Below are 20,777 nucleotides of genomic sequence, written 5' to 3'. Positions count from 1 at the left end.
TAAAACTGATACATCTGACTTTAGCCTCTCGTTCTGAAATTTCAAGGTGAATTTGGTCATATTATGATCACTTGTTCCTAAGCGTTCTTTACCTTAACTCTCTAATTAATTCTGGTTCATTGCAGAACACCCAATCCAGAATAGTAGATCCCCTAGTGGGCTCTACCATTAGTTGCTCTAAAAGTTATCTCGTAGGTACTCTAGAGGTTCTCAGCAATCTGTTTTTCCAAATCTACCTGCATAATTGAAATTTCCCATGACTATTGTAACATTGTACTTTTGGCATGCATTTTTTTACTTCCCTTTGTAATTTGTAGATCACAGTTTGGGGGTCTGTATACAACTCACATCAGGGTCTTTTTACCCTTGCAGTTCCTTAGCTGTATTCACATTAATAAGAATATAAGACCACAAGACCATAAGATAAAAGAGCAGAAGTCGGCCATTCGGCCCATTGAGTTTGCTCCACCATTTCATCATGAGCTGATCCAATCTCCCCTTTAATCCCATTCCCCTGCCTTCTCACCATAACCTTTGATACCCTGACTACTCAGATACCTATCAATCTCTGCCTTAAATACACCCAATGACTTGGCCTCCACTGCTCCCGTGGCAACAAATTCCATAGATTCACCACCCTCTGGCTAAAGAAATTTTTTTCGCATCTCTGTTCTGAATGGGCGCCCTGTAATCCTCAAGTCATGTCCTCTCATACTAGACTCCCCCACCATGGGAACAAACTTTGCCACATCCACTCTGTCCATGCCTTTCAACATACGAAATGTTTCTATGAGGTCTCCCCTCATTCTTCTAAACTCCAAGGAGTACAGTCCAAGAGCGGTCAACTGTTCCTCATATGTTAACCCTCTCATTCCCGGAATTATTCTAGTGAATCTTCTCTGAACCCTCTCCAATGTCAGCACGTCCTTTCTTAAATACGGTGCCCAAAACTGCACACAGTATTCCAAGTAAGGTCTTACCAGTGCCCTATAGAGCTTCAACATCACATCCCTGCTCCTATACTCTATTCCTCTAGAAATGAATGCCAACATTGCATTCGCCTTCTTCACCACTGACTCAACCTGGAAGTTAACCTTAAGGGTATCCTGCTTGAGGACTCTCAAGTCCCGTTGCATCTCAGAACTTTGAATTCTCTCCCCATTTAAATAATAGTCTGCCAGTTTATTTCTTCTACCAAAGTGCATGACCGTACACTTTCCGACATTGTAATTTATTTGCCACTTCTTTGCCCATTCCCCCAATCTATCCAAGTCTCTCTTCAGACTCTGTTTCCTCAGCACCACTGGCCCCTCCACCTATCTTTGTATCATCAGCATACTTAGCCACAAAGCCATCTATTCCATAATCCAAATCATTGATATACAACGTAAAAAGAAGTGGCCCCAACACAGACCCCTGTGGAACACCACTGGTTACCGGCAGCCAACCAGAATGGGATCCCTTTATTCCCACTCTCTGTTTCCTGCCAATCAACCAACACTCTATCCACGTATGTAACATTCCCGTAATTCCATGGGCTCTTATCTTGTATAGCAGCCTCATGTGAGACACCTTGTCAAAGGCCTTCTGAAAATCCAAATACACAACATCCTTTGCATCTCCCTTGTCTAGCCTACTTGTAATTTCCTCAAAAAATTGCAATAGGTTTGTCAAGCAGGATTTTCCTTTAAGGAAACCATGCTGAGTTCAGCCTATCATGTCATATGCCTCCAGGTACTCTGTAACCTTATCCTTGACAATCGACTCCAACAACTTCCCAACCACTGATGTCAAGCTAACAGGTCTATAATTTCCTTTTTGTTTCCTTGCCCCCTTCTTAAATAGCGGAGTGACATTTGCAGTCTTCCAGTCCTCCGGAACCAGGCCAGGATCTATCGACTTTTGAAAGATCATTGCTAATGCCTCCACAATCTCTACTGCTACTTCCTTCAGAACACGAGGGTGCATTCCATCTGGTCCAGAAGATTTATCTATCCTTAGACTATTCAACTTCTGGAGTACTTTCTCTGTCATAATTGTGACTGCGCATATTTCTCTTCCCTGACACCCTAGAATATCCGGTATATTGCTGATGTCTTCCTCAGTGAAGACTGATGCAAAATACTCGTTCAGTTGCTCCACCATCTCCTTATCTCCCATTGCAATTTCTCCAGCATCATTTTCTATCAGTCCTATATCTACTCTCACCTGTCTGTTACTCTTTATATACTTGAAAAAGCTTTTAGTATCCTCTTTGATATTATTTGCTAGCTTCCTTTCATAGTTCATCTTTTCCCTCTAAATGACCTTCTTAGTTTCCTTTTATAAGCTTTTAAAAACTTCCCAATCCTCTGTCTTCCTACTAATTTTTGCTTCCTTGTATGCCCTCTCCTTTGCTTTTACTTTGGCTTTGACTTCTCTTGTCAGCCACGGTTGCATCCTTTGTCCATTCGAAAAATTTTTATTCTTTGGAATATATCTGTCTTGCACCTTCCTCACTTCTCGCATAAACTCCAGCTACTGCTGCTCTGCTATCCTTCCCGCTAGTGTCCCTTTCCAGTCAACCTTGGCCAGTTCCTCTCTCATGCCACTGTAATTTCCTTTACTCCACTGAAATACCGACACATTGGATTTTGGCTTCTCTTTCTCAAATTTCACAGTGAACTTAATCATGTTGTGATCACTGGCTCCTAAGGGTTCCTTCACCTCAATCTCTCTAATCACCTCTGGTTCATTACACAATACCCAATCCAGTGCAGCCGATCCCCTAGTGGGCTCAAATACAAATACTTTATTTTCACCAAACAATTGATACTAGTACGTATAATCATCACAGTGACAGTTGTTTCTGTGCTTCGCGCTCCCTGAAGTACAATCAAAGTAAATATAATAAAAATTTAAATTATAAATCATAATTAGAAAATAAAAAAGGGAAAGTACGGTAGTGCAAGTCAGGTCCAGATATTTGGTAGGTACGGCCCAGATCCAGGTCAGGATCTGTTCAGCAGTCTTATCATAGTTGGAAAGAAGCTGTTCCCAAATCTGACCATACGAATCTTCATTCACCTGAACCTTCTCCTGGAGGGAAGTGGGACAAAAAGTGTGTTGGCTGGGTGGATCTTGTCCTTGATTATCCTGGCAGCACTGCTCCGACAGCATGTGGTGTAAAGTGAGTCCAAGGATGGAAGATTGGTTTGTGTGATGTGCTGGGCTAGGTTCACGATCTTCTGCAGCTTCTTCCGGTCTTGGACAGGACAACTTCCATACCAGGTTGTGATTCACCCTAGAAGAAGAAGCTCAGCAACAAGCTGTTCTAAAAAGCCATCTCATAGACATTCTACAAATCCTCTCTCTTAAGATCCAGTGCTGACCTGATTTTCCCAATCCACTCGCATGTTAAAATCCCGTACAATTATCATAACACTGCCCTTCTGGCAAGCCTTTTCTATTTCCTGTTGTAATTTATAGTCCACATCACTGCAGCTGTTTGGAGACCTATATATAACTGCCATCAGGGTCCTTTTACCCCTGCAATTTCTTAGCTCAACCCATAAAAATTCTGTGCCTTCTGATCCTATGTCAACTTTTTCTAATGATTTAATATCATTTCTTACCATTAAAGCCATGCCACCCCCTCTGCCTACCTGCCTATCCTTCCGATACAATGTGTATCCTTGGACGTTCAGCTCCCAGAGACATGCATCCTTTAGCTACGTCTCAGTGATGGCCACAATATCATACCTGCCAATCTGTAACTGTACCACAAGATCATCCACCTTATTCCTTATGCTGCGTGCATTTAGGTATAACACCTTAAGTCCAGTATTTGGTACTTTTTGCATTGATTGCACTGCAACTTTATTGCACTGGAATTCATCCCAATGGCTGCAAATTTGCCCATCACCTGCCTGTCCTTCCTGACATCCTTACTGCTCACTACCTTAGATTTATTTCTGTTTTCCCTCTCCCCTTCTCCATCATTCCGGTTCCCATCCCCCTGCCAAATTAGTTTAAACCCTCCCTAACATCTCTATTAAACCTTCTCGCCAGGATATTGGTCCTCCTAGAATTCAAGTGTAACCTGTCCATTTTGTACAGGTTACACCTGCCCGAAAAGAGGTCCCAATGATCCAGAAACTTGGATCCCTCCCCCCTGCTCCAATCCCTCAGCCATGCAATTATTCTCCACCTTATTCCTTTCCTACTCTCACTGTCGCGTGGCACAGGCAGTAATCCCGAGTTTACTACCTTTGTGGTCCTTCTCAACTGCCTTCCTAACTCCCTATATTCTCCTTTCAGGACCTCTTCCTCTACCTATGTCATTGGTACCAATATGTACCACAACCTCTGGCTCCTCACCCTCCCACTTCAGGATATCTTGGACACGATCAGAAACATCCCGGACCCTGGCACCAGGGAAGCAAACTACCGTCCAAGTCTCCTGATTGCGTCCACAGAATCTCCTATCTGACCCCCTAACTATCGAGTCCCCTATTACTACTGCCTTCCTCTTCCTTTCCCTACCCTTCTGAGCTATAGGGCCGGACTCTGTGCTGGAGGCACGGCCACTGTTGCTTCCCCCAGATAGGCTGTCCCCCCAACAGTACTTAAGCAGGAGTACTTATTGTCAAGGGGTACAGCCACTGGGGTACTCTCTAGTACCTGACTCTTCCCCTTCCCTCTCCTAACCATGACCCACCTGTCTGCCTCCCATGGCCCTGGTGTGACCACCTGCCTGTAACTCCTCTCTATCAACTCCTCACTCTCCCTGACCAGACAAAGGTCATCGAGCTGCAGCTCCAGTTCCCTAACATGGTCCCTTCGGAGCTGCAGCTTGGTGCACCTGGCGCAGATGTGGACGTCCGGGAGGCTAGGAGACTCCAGGACCTCCCACATCGGACACCGGGAACAACAAGCTGTGCTCACCCTCATACTTCCCCCTTTCTTCAAATAACAGAAAAACTGAAACCTAAACCTACCTTGTCTCGCCTGTTGTGGCCTAAGCCCGTTGCGCCAAAGCCCTTAAACCTACACTCTGCTCCCAGCTCACTCTACTGCCCACAAATGACGCTGCCTGCTGTATAAGGCTGTGTCCTATTTAAATCTTCTCCGCTTCACTGCCCAACGTCACACGCCTCTCTTAACTCCAATGAGAATAAGAAAAAATCAAAATGACTCCCACCGCACTCCTGTTCTGGTCCTCAGACTTCCTTCTCCAAATGATGCAACACCTTCCGACTGTCTGTTCACTCTTCCTAATCATTTGATTTCATTTTTATTAACAGAGCAACGCAGCTCCCTCTGCCTTCCTGCCTGTCCTTTCAATTCAATGTGTGTTAAGCTTCCAGCTCTAATCTTCTTTCAGCCACGAATCAGTGATGCCTACAACATCATACCTGACAATCTGCAGCTGTGCTGCAAATTCATCTACCTATTTCTATATGCTGCACACATTGAAATATAACACCTGCAATCATCCTTTTCTATTTTGTCTGTCTTTTACAATTCAACTCATCCTGTTGACAGCAATTTTGCTCTATCAACAGCTCTCCTCACCACACATTGCCTCTGTTTGTAAACCACCTGTCTCATCTTCAGCACTATCATCCACCTTTCCTACAATATTTTTTGCATTGATGTACACGCAGTTGAGGATACTAATCGTACCAACCTTTAGATTCTGAACTTTGTCTGAGGTCTTACCAACCTCCACAACCTCTTCACTTATTGTTGTGGCACTCTCGTTCCCATTCCCCTGTAACTCTAGTTTAAACCCCATCGTGCAGTATTAACAAACCTTCCTGCTAGGATATTAGTTCCCCTCCAGTTCAGGTGCAAACTGGCTATTCTATATAGATCCCATCTTCCCTGGAAGAGAATCCAATGATCCAAAAATCTTATGCCCTCCCTCCTACACTAACTCCCTAGCTATGTGTTAAACTGTATAATCTTCTTAGTTCTGGCCTCACGAGCACATAGCGTGGGTAGCAATCCTGAGATCACAACCCTGGAGGTCCTGCCCTTTAACTCCCTAAACTCTCTGTGCAGAACCTTGTCACTTGTCCTACCCATGTCATTGGTATGTACATGGACCACAGCTTCTGGCTGTTCACCCTCCCACTTAAGAATGGTGGGGACTTGATCCGAGATATCCCAGAACCTGGCACCTGGGAAGTAACCTCCAGAAGTTTTGTTCTCAACCACAAAAACTCCTGTCCGTTGCCTTAACTAACCAATCCCCTATTACCACAGGGGTAATATCTTATCCTCCTTTCCCTTCTGAGTCACAAAGGCAGACTCAGTGCTAGTGGTCAGTACTGTGACCTTCCTCTGTTAGGTCACTCCCCCCACAACAGTATCCAAAGTGATATACCTGTTGTTGAGGGGATGGCACAGGGGTACTCTGCACGCTCATATTGGTCCTGGGAAAAAGTCTCTGGCTGTTCACTTGATCTGTGCCTCTGCTCTTGTACACCTCAAGCTTGTATATTTAGGGTTAATATTTTCCTCTGCAAAACCAGGAAGACATATCTATTCAAGCAACACACACAAAATACTGGTGGAACACAGCAGGCCAGGCAGCATCTATAGGAAGAAGCACAGTCGACGTTTCAGGCTGAGACCCTTCATCAGGACTCAAGGGTCCTGATGAAGGGTCTCGGCCCGAAACGTCGACTGTGCTTCTTCCTATAGATGCTGTCTCACCTGCTGCGTTCCACCAGCATTTTGTGTGTGTTGCTTGAATTTCCAGCATCTGCAGATCTTCCTCATGTTTGCATTTTCAAAGACATATCTATTCTTCTGTTGAAATCCTCTTGCAATCAAAGCGAATATTGAGTTATCGAATAGTTTGGTATAGCTGCGTTTAGGTAGTATGATGTGTATACAAGGAAGCTCAGGCCCCTCTCAGCATTCAACGCCTTTTATTACTGTCAACGTGGCAAGTGACTGGACAGCTGTGTGATACAAAAGCTTCAGATGCATTGGTGGATTATCCAGAAATGATTTATTATGGACAATGATAGAATCAGGAAATTTAATAGAGAGATATTGCTATAAAATTGAATACAAAAGTAATAGAACTATTATTTTTCTGCTGTTCTCTGTATAGCATTGATTTTAATTAAGAGAAAATGTTGCTGGATTGGGGGCAGAATGGCAGATTGTCTTGTGAGGAAAACTTGGACAGTCTACACGTGTCTGATGATATGTATGATTTTAAAATATTAATTGTATGAGGTATGTTAACTTGGAAAGCTGTTGTACATTTAAGATAAATACATTTTTTTTCTGAGCACTGTAGTCTTTGGAACTCTCTTAAATGGTGACAGAGCAGGATCTTGGAATATTTAAAGGCCAAGGGATTGTTTCTCTAAATGAGCCTGTGTCTGAAAGGTTACCATGGGATTGACAGAAAGTGTTACAGGTAGATCAGTGATGGTCAAATGGACTGAGGGTCTGTGTTACAGGTAGATCAGTGATGGTCAAATTGAATGAGGGTCTGTGTTACAGTTAGGTCAGTGATGGTCAAATGGACTGAGGGTCTGTGTTACAGGTAGATCAGTGATGGTCAGTGTTACAGTTACACACAGATTACCTCAGGTTACCCAAACACTGCTGCTACAAAGAAACTATTACACTAGCAGTGAAACCTTTCCCAGGGCATTACACTCACCCTCCACCAAATTTAGTCATGTACTTATGACTTTGAGATAATTTCCCAACCCTCCTGCAAAGCACAAAGTCCAACCCAGGTATAAAAGGCAGCAACATAGCTCCCCACAGCGGTAGGGGCCACACTCTGTGCCCCCAGCTACATAGGTCAACCTATCTGGTGGTCTCCTAATTTTCTGAGGCCTCCGTTTCCCCTCATCTATCTATATAACCATATAACAATTACAGCACGGAAACAGGCCATCTCGGCCCTTCTAGTCCTTGCCGAACGCTTACTCTCACCTAGTCCCACTGACCCTCACTCAGCCCATAACCCTCCGTACCTTTCCTGTCCATATACCTATCCAATTTTACTTTAAATGACAATACCGAATCTGCTTCTACCACTTCTACTGGAAGGTCATTCCACACAGCTACCACTCTCTGAGTAAAGAAATTCCCCCTCGTGTTACCCTTAAACTGTTGCCCCCTAACTCTCAATTCATGTCCGCTTGTTTGAATCTCCCCTACTCTCAATGGAAAAAGCCTATCCACATCAACTCTATCTATCCCCCTTTTAATTTTAAATACCTTTATCAAGTCCCCCTTCAACCTTCTACGCTCCAAAGAATAAAGACCTAACTTGTTCAACCTTTCCCTGAAACTTAGGTGCTGAAACCCAGGTAACATTCTAGTAAATCTTCTCTGTACTCTCTCTATTTTGTTGACATCTTTCCTATAATTTGGTGACCAGAACTGTACACAATACTCCAAATTCGGCCTTACAATTTTAACATTACATCCCAACTCCTATACTCAATGCTCTGATATATAAAGGCCAGCATACCAAAAGCTTTCTTCACAACCCTATCTACATGGGATTCCACCTTCTGGGAACTATGCACTATTATTCCTAGATCACTCTGTTCTATTGCATTCTTCAATGCCCTACCATTTACCATGTATGTCCTATTTGGATTATTCCTACCAAAATGTAGCACCTCACACATCAGCATTAAACTCCATCTGCCATCTTTCAGCCCACTCTTCTAACTGGCCTAAATCTCTCTGCAAGCTTTGAAAACCTACTTCATTATCCACAACGCCACCTACCTTAGTATCATCTACATACTTACTAATCCAATTTACCACCCCATCATCCAGATCATTAGTGTATATGACAAACAACATTGGACCCAGTACAGATCCCTGAGGCACACCACTAGTCACCGGCCTCCAACCTGGGAAACAGTTATCCACCACTACTCTCTGGCATCTCCCATCCAGCCACTGTTGAATCCATTTTACTATTTCAATATTAATACCTAACGATTGAACCTTCCTAACTAACCTTCCGTGCGGAACTTTGTCAAAGGCCTTACTGAAGTCCATATAGACAAAATCCACTGCTTTACCCTCGTCAACTTTCCTAGAAACCTCTTCAAAAAATTCAATAAGATTTGTCAAACATGACCTTCCATGCACAAATCCATGCTGACTGTTCCTAATCAGACCCTGTCTATCCAGATAATTATACATACCATCTCTAAGAATACTTTCCATTAATTTACCCACCACTGATGTCAAAGTGACAGGCCTATAATTGCTAGGTTTACTCTAGTAAAGCGCCAGTTCTTCCTCCTCTTTAATCGTCATAGTTTCCATAGCTTCCCTACTTGTTTCCCTTACCTTACACAATTCAATATCCTTCTCCTTAGTGAATACCGAAGAAAATAAATTGTTCAAAATCTCCTCCATCTCGTTCGGCTCCACACATAGCTGTCCACTGTGATTCTCTAAGGGACCAATTTTATCCCTCACTATCCTTTTGCTATTAATATAACTCGAGTCAGGTTCCGATCATACTGAGGATTCTTCTGGTCTACCTGGCGAGGCCTCCCCCGATTCTGTGTGAGAAGGGTTGGGAGGCTCTTCCTCAATTAGTGGGGAGTTGACAAAAGGCAGCATATGCCACACAGCATTTCATCCTCCAAATCAATATCACACTCGGGCAGGGGCCAGCCTAATCTCTCCTGCTGTTGGTCCTGCAGCTGTCTCGTGTTGCCACAGAGTCTTCTTACTAGGTGTAAGCTCCAGTTCAGGCTCTGGGTCTACCTGCACCTCTTGTCCAGAGGCAGTAGGTGGTTCCGATGCACAATCTTGACAGGCCCATTCCCATTCTCTGGTTTCACCCAGAGGACTGGTATGATTGGCATCTGAGTCTCCACCGCATAGAGCATAGCACCTAGAGGTCAGCCAATTTATGTTTCCCAGGTAGCCCCAAATTCTTTATGAGGAGTCGATGTCCCAGCATGAGTTGGGAGATCCTAACCTTTTGATTGTACCTCCTCTTATTTCCTTGATTCTGCTTGGCAGCTGCGACCCCAGCTAATTTCATAAGCCCTGATCAGATCTCTTCTTATGTCAGACACATATTTCAGATAAGGCTTCTGTGGTAAATCACCCTCATCAGTCCCAAAACAAAGGTCAATGGACAACTTTGCCTCGTGCCCAAACATCAAATAATATGGCGAGTACCCAGTAGTTTAATTTGGTGTGCAGTTGTAACAGTGAACCAGATGCCCAATATGTTGACCCCTCCTGCTTCACTTGCTGATCTCCAAGGTCCCGAGCATGTCTAGCAAGGTCCGACTAACCCTCTCGGGCTGGGGATCACCCTGTGGATGTTAGAGAATAGTCCTCGACTTCTCAACTCCAAGCATGCTCAGTAACTCATATATGAGCCTACTCTCGAAATCCCTTCCGTGATCACTATGTATCCCCCTGGGGAGGCCATAGTAAATTAAATACATCTCCCATAATACTTTGGCCACCATAGACACACTCTGGTGCTTGGTAGGGAAAGCCTGTGCATATCTGGTGTAGTGATCTGTGATGACTTAAGACATTCGCCGTGTTGCTGACATCAGGTTCTGTTGACAGGAAATCCATACACGCCAGGTCCCACACTCTGCATGTGGGACAAGGGAGCTGCCTGCGTAGGCAGCGTCTTTCTCCATATGCATCGAATGCACAACTTGCAGTATTCCTCAACCTCTGGTTTCATTCGGGGCCAGTAGATCCCGTCTCTGAGCAATCCATAGTCTTTTCAACCCCCAAATGCCCAGTATCATCATGATGTGACGTCAACACAATCCTCCAATACTTCTCAGGCAGAACCAGCTGGGAACGCCGAGGTTGGTCCGGGGGTGACGTGACCCGATATAGGATCTGTTTCCTCAACTCCAACGTGGGCCATTCTGTCAGTAATGGAGGCACCACAGTGCACCACATTTCGTCTTCTCCGCCTGAGCCATGTCTCTCTTTTCAACCACTGACCAAATGGTACTGATGCTCGGGTCATCTCACTGAGCAGCTGCCACTTCCTCCAGAACTCAATTCCGGTAACTGGTTTGTCTTCAGAGCAGTCAGGTTACAGGAAACTTGTGGAATGGTGTCATCAGAAACTCCCAATTGATCTACTGCTCAATCCTGCTCTTGCTTTTCATCCGCCTTCACCATGATAGCAAACTGACACATGGATTTCACCCCCAGGGCAGGAACATTCTCTCACTCCTCATCCTTGTCCAGCCCTTCAGGCGCACATTGGGACAAAGCATCGGCATCAATGTTCCTACTTCCTGGCCAGTACTTCAGGCTGAAATCACAGGGAGACAGCATCGCCAACTACGGATGGCCTGTGGCATCCAATTTTGCTGAGGTCAGGATACAAGTTAGGGGATTGTTGTCCATCCTCACCTCAAACTTGGCCCCACAGAGGAAGTCACTCAGCTTATCCACCACAGCCCACTGGTTCAATGCTCAGGGCAATCACACAACATCCAACAAAATCAATCCCAGAATGATACCCTCACATTTGTAACCCTCCGGTTCGGCCAGTGGTGTTAGTCTTGGGAAAACGGTCTCCGGCCCCACCAAACTCTGTGAAATCTCATTTGTGTGGAATCTGCGTGATGTGTTACCCTGTTACAAATCAGTACCCCGAAATATCAGACAGTACACTTCATACAATTAAATGATTGAGTTTTATAATTCTTAATTTGACTAGAGGGTTAGTAAAGAAAACAAAAAGAAAAAGGGCCTATTTTAATGTGACAGTCTAATGGGCACATTGGATCTCATGATTTTCCTGTCCGTTCATTCTCCATCGATTTCCCCCGGGCAGCGTCGACTCCTGGCCCCATTCCACCCCCACTCTGTCCTGCAGTCTACGACCTCTCCATTCCAGCATCTTCTCTCTCCATCTCCGTCAAACAAAAATGTCGCTCTTGGGCACACAAGAAAGAAGACACTCCCCTCATTGGAAAGTGCAGATTTCAAAGCCCCCATTATCTCCAGTCATGACCCACACACTGCAGCTACAGAGAAACCATTACACTAGCAGTGAAACCTTTCCCAGTGTGTTACATGTGTTACAGTTAGATCAGTGGTGGTCAAATGGACTGAGGGAGGGGGTTACAGTTAGATCAGCTATTGTTTCATGGACTGATAGACAGCGTCAGCCATGATTTTACTGCAGACAGCATTCAGATCTACACCAGCACTGATTCCTGTCTGTAAACGGTAACAAATTACCTTCCGTTCAAGTGACCAAAATTAAATAATTTTTACAGGGGATTCTGTCTTCATTGTATTAGTGATGGGGTCGATGGAAAAATATAATTCTGTCTGACAAAATTCTCACCACATATCTCTTTAGTGCAGAGCATGGTGCTGAACCAGTTCGAACTGATGCTTCGCAGAATTCATGATCTCAGGAGGGTAAGATATTCATTAATAGTGTACTTTGCTTTGTAGTTAATATGTTCTTCCACGATTAGTTAATTCAGTCAGCCTTCTACAATATAACCATTTCCACTTATGAAATCTGTATTCAGGAAGTATAAAGAGAGTTTGCTATAATTCCGTAGGACCTTGGTGAGATGGTACATATAGTCATGTATACAGTATAACAAGAGTTTGTAATTCTGTAGTCCCTGGTGAGACTGTACGTATAGTGGTGTATACAGTATAATGAGTTTGTAATTCTATAGAGCATAGTGAGACTATACGTATAGTGGTGTATACAGTATAACGAGAGTTCGTAATTCTATAGACCCTGGTGAGACAGTATGTATAGTGGTGTATACTGTATAGTGAGAGTTTGTTATTTTATAGACCGAGGTGAGACAGTATGTATAGTGGTGTTATACAGTAAAATGAGAGTTTTACTGTATACTAAAAGAGACCCTGAAAAGAGAATTTAGAGAGCTATTTAGAAAGCTGAGAAGCAGGACCTCCCGGGTAGAGATTTCAGGATTGCTGCCTGTGCCACGTGCCAGTGAGGCTAGATACAGGATGATGTGGCAGATAAATGTGTGGCTGAGAAGCTGGTGTAGGGCCCAGGGCTTCAAGTTCTTGGATAATTGAGATTTCTTCTGGGGGAGGTATAACCTGTACAAAAGTGACTGGTAGCACCTGAACCCGAGGAGGACCAATATTCTCATGGGCAGGTTTGTTAGAGCTGTTGGGGAGGGTTTAAACTAATTTGGGGGGGGGGGGTGATGGGAACTGGAGTGAAAGAATTTAGGATAGGACAGATGGTAAAAAAAAAGTAAAGATAGTGTTCAGTCAGACTGTCAGGAAGGGCAGGCAGGTGATGGGACTTAGTTGCAGCAACAGGCTGAGTATCAAAACATTAGGGATTCAGGATCAGAAAGGACAGCAAATACGGTACTCAAGCTGTTGTATCTCAATGCATGGAGTATAAGAAATAAGGTGGATGATCTTGTTGCAGTATTACAGATTATCAGGTATGATGTTGTGGCCATCACTGTGGTCATAGTTGGGAGCTGAATGTCCAAGGTTACACGTTATATCAGAGGTATAGGAAGGTAGACATAGGTTGGTGTGGCTCTACTGGTAAAGAATGGCATTAAATCCTTGTGAGTTGTGTTAAGAAACTGCAATGGTAAAAGGATGTTGATGACAGTTATATACAGGCCTCCCAGCATTGTCTGGGAGGTGGATGACAGGTTGTAACAGGAAATAGAAAAGGCGAGTCAAAAGGGCAATGTTATGGTAGTCATGGGAGATTTTAACATGCAGGTCAATTGGAAAAATCAGGTTGGAAATGGATCTCAAGAGAGTGAGTTTGTTGAATGTCTAAGAGATGGCTTTTTAGAGCAGTTTGTCATTGAGCCTACGAAAGGATCAGCTATACTGGATTGGGTGTTATGTAATGAACTGGAGGCAATTAGCTTAAGGTAAAAGAACCATTAGGAACCAGTGATCACGATATGATTGCGTTCAACTTGAAATTTGATAGGGAAAAAGTAAAGTCTGATGTAGCAGTATTTCAGTGGAGTAAGAGAAATTATAGTGGTACGAGAGAGGAGTTGGCCAAAGTAAATTGGAAAGAGCTGCTGGCAGGGATGTCAACAGAGCAGCAATGGAATGCGTTTCGGGGAAAAAGGAGAAAGGTGTATTCCAAAAACAAAGAAATACTCAAATGGTAAAATAGTACAACGGTGGCTGACAAGGCAAGTCAAAGCCATTGTAAAAGCAAAAGAAAGGGCATACAACAAAGCAAAAATAGAGGATTGGGAAGTTTTTAAAAACCTACACAGAGCAACTAAAAAAATTCTTTGAAGAGAAAAGCTGAACTATTAAAGCAAGCTAGCAAATAATATCAAAGTGGATAGTAAAAACTTTTTTCAAGTATATTAAAAGTAAAAGAGAAATGAGAGTGGATATAGGACCTCTAGAAAATGAGGCAAGAGAAATAATAATGGGGGACAAGGAGATGCCTGTTAACTAAATGAATATTTTGCATCAGTTTTCACTGTAGAAGACACTAGCAGTATGCCTGATGTTGTAGTGTGTGAAGGAAAAGAAGTGGGTGCAGTTACTGTTCCAAGAGCGAATGTGTTCAAAAAGCTGAAAGAACCAAAGGTACGCATGTCACCCAAACCAGAGGATCTTCACTCGGGTTCTGAAAGAGGTAGTGTTGGAGATTGTGGTAGCATTAGAAATGGTCTTTCAAGAATCATTGGACTCTGGTATGGTAGCAGAGGACTGGAAAACGGCAAATATCACTCCACTCTTTCAGAAAGGAGGATGGCAGCAGAAAGGAAATTATAGACCAGTTAGCCTGACCTCAGTGGTTGGGAAGATGTTAGAGTCAATTGTTAAGGATGAGGTGATGGAGTACTTGGTGACACAGGACAGGATGAGACAAAGTCAGCATGGTTTCCTTTAGGGAAAATCCTGCCTGATTAACCTGTTGGAATTCTTTGAAGAAATTACAAGTAGAATAGATAAAGGGAATGCAGTGGTTGTTGTATATTTGGACTTTCAGAAGGCCTTTGACAAGGTTATGCAGGGAGGTTATGCTGCAAATGAAAAGGGTAGTGGTGAGGCCGCACCTGGAGTACTGTGTGCAGTTCTGGTCTCCTGACTTGAGGAAGGGTATACTGGCTTTGGAGGTGGTGCAAAGGAGATTCACCAGGCTGATCCCAGAGATGAGGGAGTTAGACCATGAGGAGAAATTGAGTCACCCAAGACTGTACTCGCTGGAATTCATGAGAATGAGAAGAGATCTTATAGAAACATATAAAATTATGAAAGGGATAGATAAGATGGAGACAGAAAAGTTGTTTCCACTGGTAGGTGAGACTAGAACAGGGGACATAGCCTCAAGGTTTGGGGGAGTAGACTTAGGATGGAGATGAAGAGGAACTGCTTTTTCCAGAGGATGGTGAATCTGTGGAATTCTCTACCCAATGAAGCAGTGGAGGCTACATCAATAAATATATCTAAGACAAGGTTGGATAGGTTTTTGCATTATACGAGTATTGAGGGTTATGGGGAAAAGACAAGTAGGTGGAGATGAGTCCATGGCCAGATCAGCCATGGCAGAGCAGGCTCAATGGGCCAAATGGCCTACTTCTCCTCCTGTTTCTTAGGTTTTTATGTTCTTATTCAAGTCTGTTGATGAAACTACTGTTGTGAGCCAAATCAAAGGTGGTGATGAATCAGCATACAGGTTTGAGTCTGAAAATTTGCCTGACTGGTGTCATAACCTCTCACTCAATGTCAGCAAGACCAAGAAACTGATTGTATTCTTCATGATTGGGAAACCAGAGATCCATGAGGCAGTCCTCATCAGAGATTGGAGGTGGAGAGAGTTTGGAACTTTTAAGTTCCTTGGTGTTACTATTTCAGAGGATCTGTCCTGGACCTAGCTGTTAATTGCAATTGTGATGAAAGCAAGGCAGTGCCTCTACTTACTTAGGTGTCAGTGGAGATTCGGAATGACATCTGAAACTTTGATGTGTTGTGGAGTAGGATACCAACATCCATCATCAGAGATCCCCCACTACCTAGGTGATGCTCTCTTCTCATTGCTGCCATCAGATAGATAGAAGGTACAAGAGTTTCAGAACTTGCACCACCAGGTTCAAGAACAGTTACGACCCCTCAATCATCAGGCTCCTGAATAAAAATGGATATCTATGCTCACTTGCCACATCATTGAGATGTCCCCACAGCCAATGATCTCACTTTAAAGACTCTTTGTGTCATTATCTCATGTTCTTGTCATTTGCAGTTTGTTGGTTTCTGGCTGATCTTTCACTGATTCTGTTGTAAGTACTGTTCTATAGATTTGCTGAGTATGCCCACAGGAAAATGAATCTCAGAATTGTATATGGTGTCATATATGTACTTTGATAATAAAATTTACTTTGAACTTTATACTTAAAGTGGATGCTGGTAAGTTCTTGATTGGACAGGGTGTCAATGTTACGGAAAGAAGTCAGGAGAATGGGGTTGAGAGAAACAATAAATCAGGCATGAAGAGTGAATTTATTTAAATCTTACATCCATTCCACATATGAGGGAGTTAAAATCTTTGCGTTATGATTGTTGCAATGTACAGATATGTGAATTTATAAGTCCAATGGCTTGTAGAAAGAAGCTGCCCCATAGCCTGTTGGTTTTTTTGCCAGACGGTAGCAGCTGAAACAGTTTATGGTTGGGGTGACTGATGTCTCTGATGATCTTCCAGGCCTCCTTTGTGCACCTGCTGTTGTAAAAGTCCTCAATTGAGGGAAGTTCACATCCACAGATGTGCTGGGCTGTCCATACTGCTCTGCGTGATGGAATGGTAAAGCACACTCAGTGGGCGAAATGGCTCAATGCTACTTCTATGTCTTAGGATGTTATGTTTTGTTTTTACTATTGTTATGAGTATATAGTCAGTGATATTTCCTTTTGATATCATTGTGTTCTCCAGGTCTCTGTTCGTCAGATGAATCAGACACGGTTCTATATCACAAGGAAGCAGAACACAGTGGTGCGAGTGAACCTGTTGCTCATGGCTCTTCCACTGCACTTGTCTCAGGACAAGTACTTCTCACTACTCAGCAGTTACTTAGAGATCAAAAGTAAGTGCAAGGGAGCCATATGTGCTGAAAGGTGAAGATCAAGGGTTGATCTGTTTCCTTTTACACTATATGTAAGTGATGGAGTTGGTTGGAGTTGGAAAAAGATTAATTTTGAAGATACAGTTCCTATTGATGTACAGGTGTACTGACTGATGGAAATCCGAATTAAACCCCAAAAGCAGTAATTTTGTATCTCTTCAATCACTTGTAAAGGAAGTGAGAGGGGTTCTGTCTACAGAGTACAGATGTAATAGTCAACTATCCACAAACTGCATGTTTGAGCCAGGCGTGGTCAGGAAACTAGTTTTTGAGCAGTTGAACATTTAACATGGTTACCTATGGATCAGGATAGAGTCAAAGATCAATACAGCACAGATATAGGCCTTTCAGTCCACCCAGTCCATTAAACCACGGTGCCCACCAGCAAGTCCGAATTTCCTGCATTCAGCCCATATCGCTCTAAGATCCTTCCCCCCAGGTACCTGTCCAAATACTTCCTAAATGATAATATTATATTCACCTCAACCACTTCCTCTGGGAGCTTGTTCCATTCGCTGTGTGACAATGTTGCTCTTCATGTCCCTTTTAAATCTTACCCTTCACACCCTAAACCTATGACCCCTGGTTTGTCTCCCTTATCCTAATGAAAACACTGTTACCATAACCACATTAAGTATGCCTCTCAGAATTTTAAACATTTTGTAACACCTTGGTTAAGCCCTGATTAAGATTTTACTACAAATGTAGGGTATTTCATTTAATGGTTGTCTGTAGAAGCAGTATGTCCTGCTGGTAGTGTTTGGGTTACAGTTAGAGGTAAGGGGGTTGTGATATTCTGATCAGGAATTTCTAGAGAAGACTGGTTTTTGTGATGGACATTGGGGTAGGTCGAGGTCTTTTAGGTGGGATATGGAGGGAGAAGAAGCTCGAGAGAACCGTCCGTTGGATTCAATCCACCAGGAATATGCGAATTGATGGAGTTCATGAAGGAAAATTCTAACGGTAATCAGTGAATTGGAGTTGGTGCTGTGAGTACAACAGGCACTTAAGCTTTTGGCAAATTTGAGCTCCAACCTGTGCACATTTAATTGTTTTAATTATGATGGGCCCTTTTTTTCCTCTTTTTTTTCTTTTCTTCTCCAATACAGGTTTGGTTAACATTCATAAATATACTACTGTATAATTGTATGCAGTATAGTCTGTTACTTCTTGCCAATGGATGATTGCACAGGGGCGGTAATTACACAATATTCACACAGACTGGGGATCAAGTAGATGAGACATCCCAACCTCCCACGTTTGATTGTACCCAAGTCATATCAACCCTGTGAAAGGTGGCTTTTAGCGAGGGGCATCTCTAGAGATGCCTGGTAAAAAGGAGCTTCTTTGTGGGGGCCATCGCCCAGGATTGGATTCGCTGAACACTCTGTAGTTGCTCTAAGAAACTGGTAAAGTGGTTTGTGTCTTTAAGCCTGTGTTAAACTATTGTCTGGGAAAGTGATTAAGATACATGATTATGACTGTGGCAGGGATTAAGCATTGGTGTGATTCAAAGAGATTACTCATAACTAACTCTTGTGTTCTGAATGGGGTGGGTATCCACAGCGCAGATAAGTTGCTGATAAAGAGTTTTAGGTTCGCTTGCAGTATTGAGATTGCTAAGGGAGCCAGAAAAGGCATATAAGGGTAATGACACAATTGCAATGGGGGCCTTCAATAGGCAAGGGCATTGGGAAAATCAGGTGGTGTCGGATCGCAAGAAAGGGAATTTGTTGAATGCCTACAAGATGGCTTTTTAGTGCAGCTTGCGCTTGAGCCTACTCAGGGAAAGACTATCTTAGATTGGGTGTTGTGTAATAACCCAGATCTTATCAGGGAGCTTAATGTAAAGCAACCCTTAGGAGGCAGAGATCATAATATGATTCAATTCAGACTGCAATTTGAGAGAGAGAGAAGCATAAGTCACATGTCGGTATCACAGTGAAATAAAGGGGATTACAGAGGTATGAGAGAGGAGCTTTCCCAGGTGAATTGGAGAGGGATACCGGCGAGGAAAATAGCTAAAGCTTCTGGGAATAGATCACAAGGTGCAGGATAGATGTGTACCACAGAGGAAGAAGTTCTCAAATGGCAGAGGTAGGCAACCAAGGGAAGTTAAAGACTGCATAAAAGCCAAGGAAAGGGCATATAAGGTAGCAAAAGTGAGTGGGAAGTTGGATGATTTGGAAGCTTTTAAAATCTAACAAAAGGCAACTAAAAAAGCTAATAATATAAAGCAGGATACTAAGTTTTCAACTTTATAAAGTAAAAGGCAGGTGAGAATTGTTATTGGACCACTAGAGAATAATGCTGGTGAGGTAGTAATGGGGAACAAAGAAATGGCAAATGAACTTAATAAGTACTTTGCATCTGTCTTCACTGTGGAGGACACTAGCAGTATGCCAGATGTCCGTGAGTGTCAGGGAGCAGGAGTGAGGGTCATTGCTATTACAAGTGGAAAATGTGCGAGGCAAACTGAAAAGTCTTAAGGTGGATATGTCACGTGGAGCAGATGAACTACGTTCCAGAGACCTGAGAGAGGTTGCTGAAGAGATAATGGATGCATTGGTCATGATCTTTCAAGAATCACTTGATTGTGGCATGGTCCCAGAGGACCGGAAGATTGCAAATGTCACTCCACTCTTTAAGAAAGGGAGGAAGGCAGAAGAAAGGAAATTATAGGCCAGTTAGCCTAACCTCAGTGGTTGGGAAAGAGTTGGAGTCTACTATTAAAGATGAGGTTTCAGGGTACTTAGAGACTAATGATAAAATACGTCAAAATCAGCATGATTTCTATAAAGGGAAATTTTGCCTGACAAATCTGTTGCAGTTCTTCGAGGAAGTAACATGCAGGAGACAAAGGAGAGGCAGTGAATGTCATTTACTTAGATTTTCAGAAGGCATTTGATAAGGTCCAGACATGAGGTTGGTTAGATAAGAACATAAGTAATAGGAGCAGGAGTAGGCCATCTGGCCCATCGAGCCTGCTCCGCCATTCAATAAGATCATGGCTGATCTGGCCATGGACTCATCTCCACTTACCTGCCTTTTCCCCATAACCCTTAATTCCTCTACTATGCAAAAATCTATCCAACCTTGTCTTGAATATATTAACTATGTAGCCTCCACTGCTTCATTGGGCAGAGAATTCTATAGATTCATCACTGTCTGGGAAAAGCAGTTCCTCCTTGACTCCATCCTAAATTTACTCTCCAGAATCTTGAGGCTATGTCCCCTCGTTCTAGTCTCACCTAACAGTGGAAGCAATTTTCCTGCCTCTATCGTATCTATCCCTTTCATAATTTTATATGCTTCTATAAGTTCTCTCATTCTGAATTCTAGCAAGTTCAGTCCCAGGTGACTCAACCTCTCCTCATAGTCAAACCCCCTCATCTCTGGAATTAACCTGGTGAACCTCCTCTGCACTGCCTCCAAAACCAGTATATCCTTCCTCGAGTAAGGAGACCAGAACTACATGCAGTACTCCAGGTGTGGCCTCACCAGTACCCTGTAGAGTTGCAGCATAACCTCCCTGCTCTTATATTCAATCCCTCGAGCAATGAAGGCCAGCATTCCATTTGCCTTCTTGATAGCCTGCTGCACCTGCAAACCAAAATTTTGTGAATCATGCACCAA

At 43.2% G+C, this 20,777-nt stretch overlaps 1 protein-coding gene across 1 annotated transcript in view; it reads left to right on the top strand.

Annotated features, from left to right (window-relative positions):
- LOC140737576 (diacylglycerol kinase theta) overlaps positions 1–20,777 on the top strand; it is a 332,765-nt gene that overhangs the window by 173,247 nt on the left and 138,741 nt on the right. Inside the window, exons 12-13 of the mRNA XM_073064008.1 lie at positions 12,374–12,435; positions 16,952–17,102. Coding sequence (XP_072920109.1) covers positions 12,374–12,435; positions 16,952–17,102 — 213 coding nt within the window. The remainder of the gene's footprint in view (positions 1–12,373; positions 12,436–16,951; positions 17,103–20,777) is intronic.

This window comes from Hemitrygon akajei, chromosome 13 (genome assembly GCF_048418815.1).
Source record: "Hemitrygon akajei chromosome 13, sHemAka1.3, whole genome shotgun sequence".
NCBI classification, from domain to species: domain Eukaryota; kingdom Metazoa; phylum Chordata; class Chondrichthyes; order Myliobatiformes; family Dasyatidae; genus Hemitrygon; species Hemitrygon akajei.
This window is presented reverse-complemented; position numbering and strand designations above follow the sequence as displayed.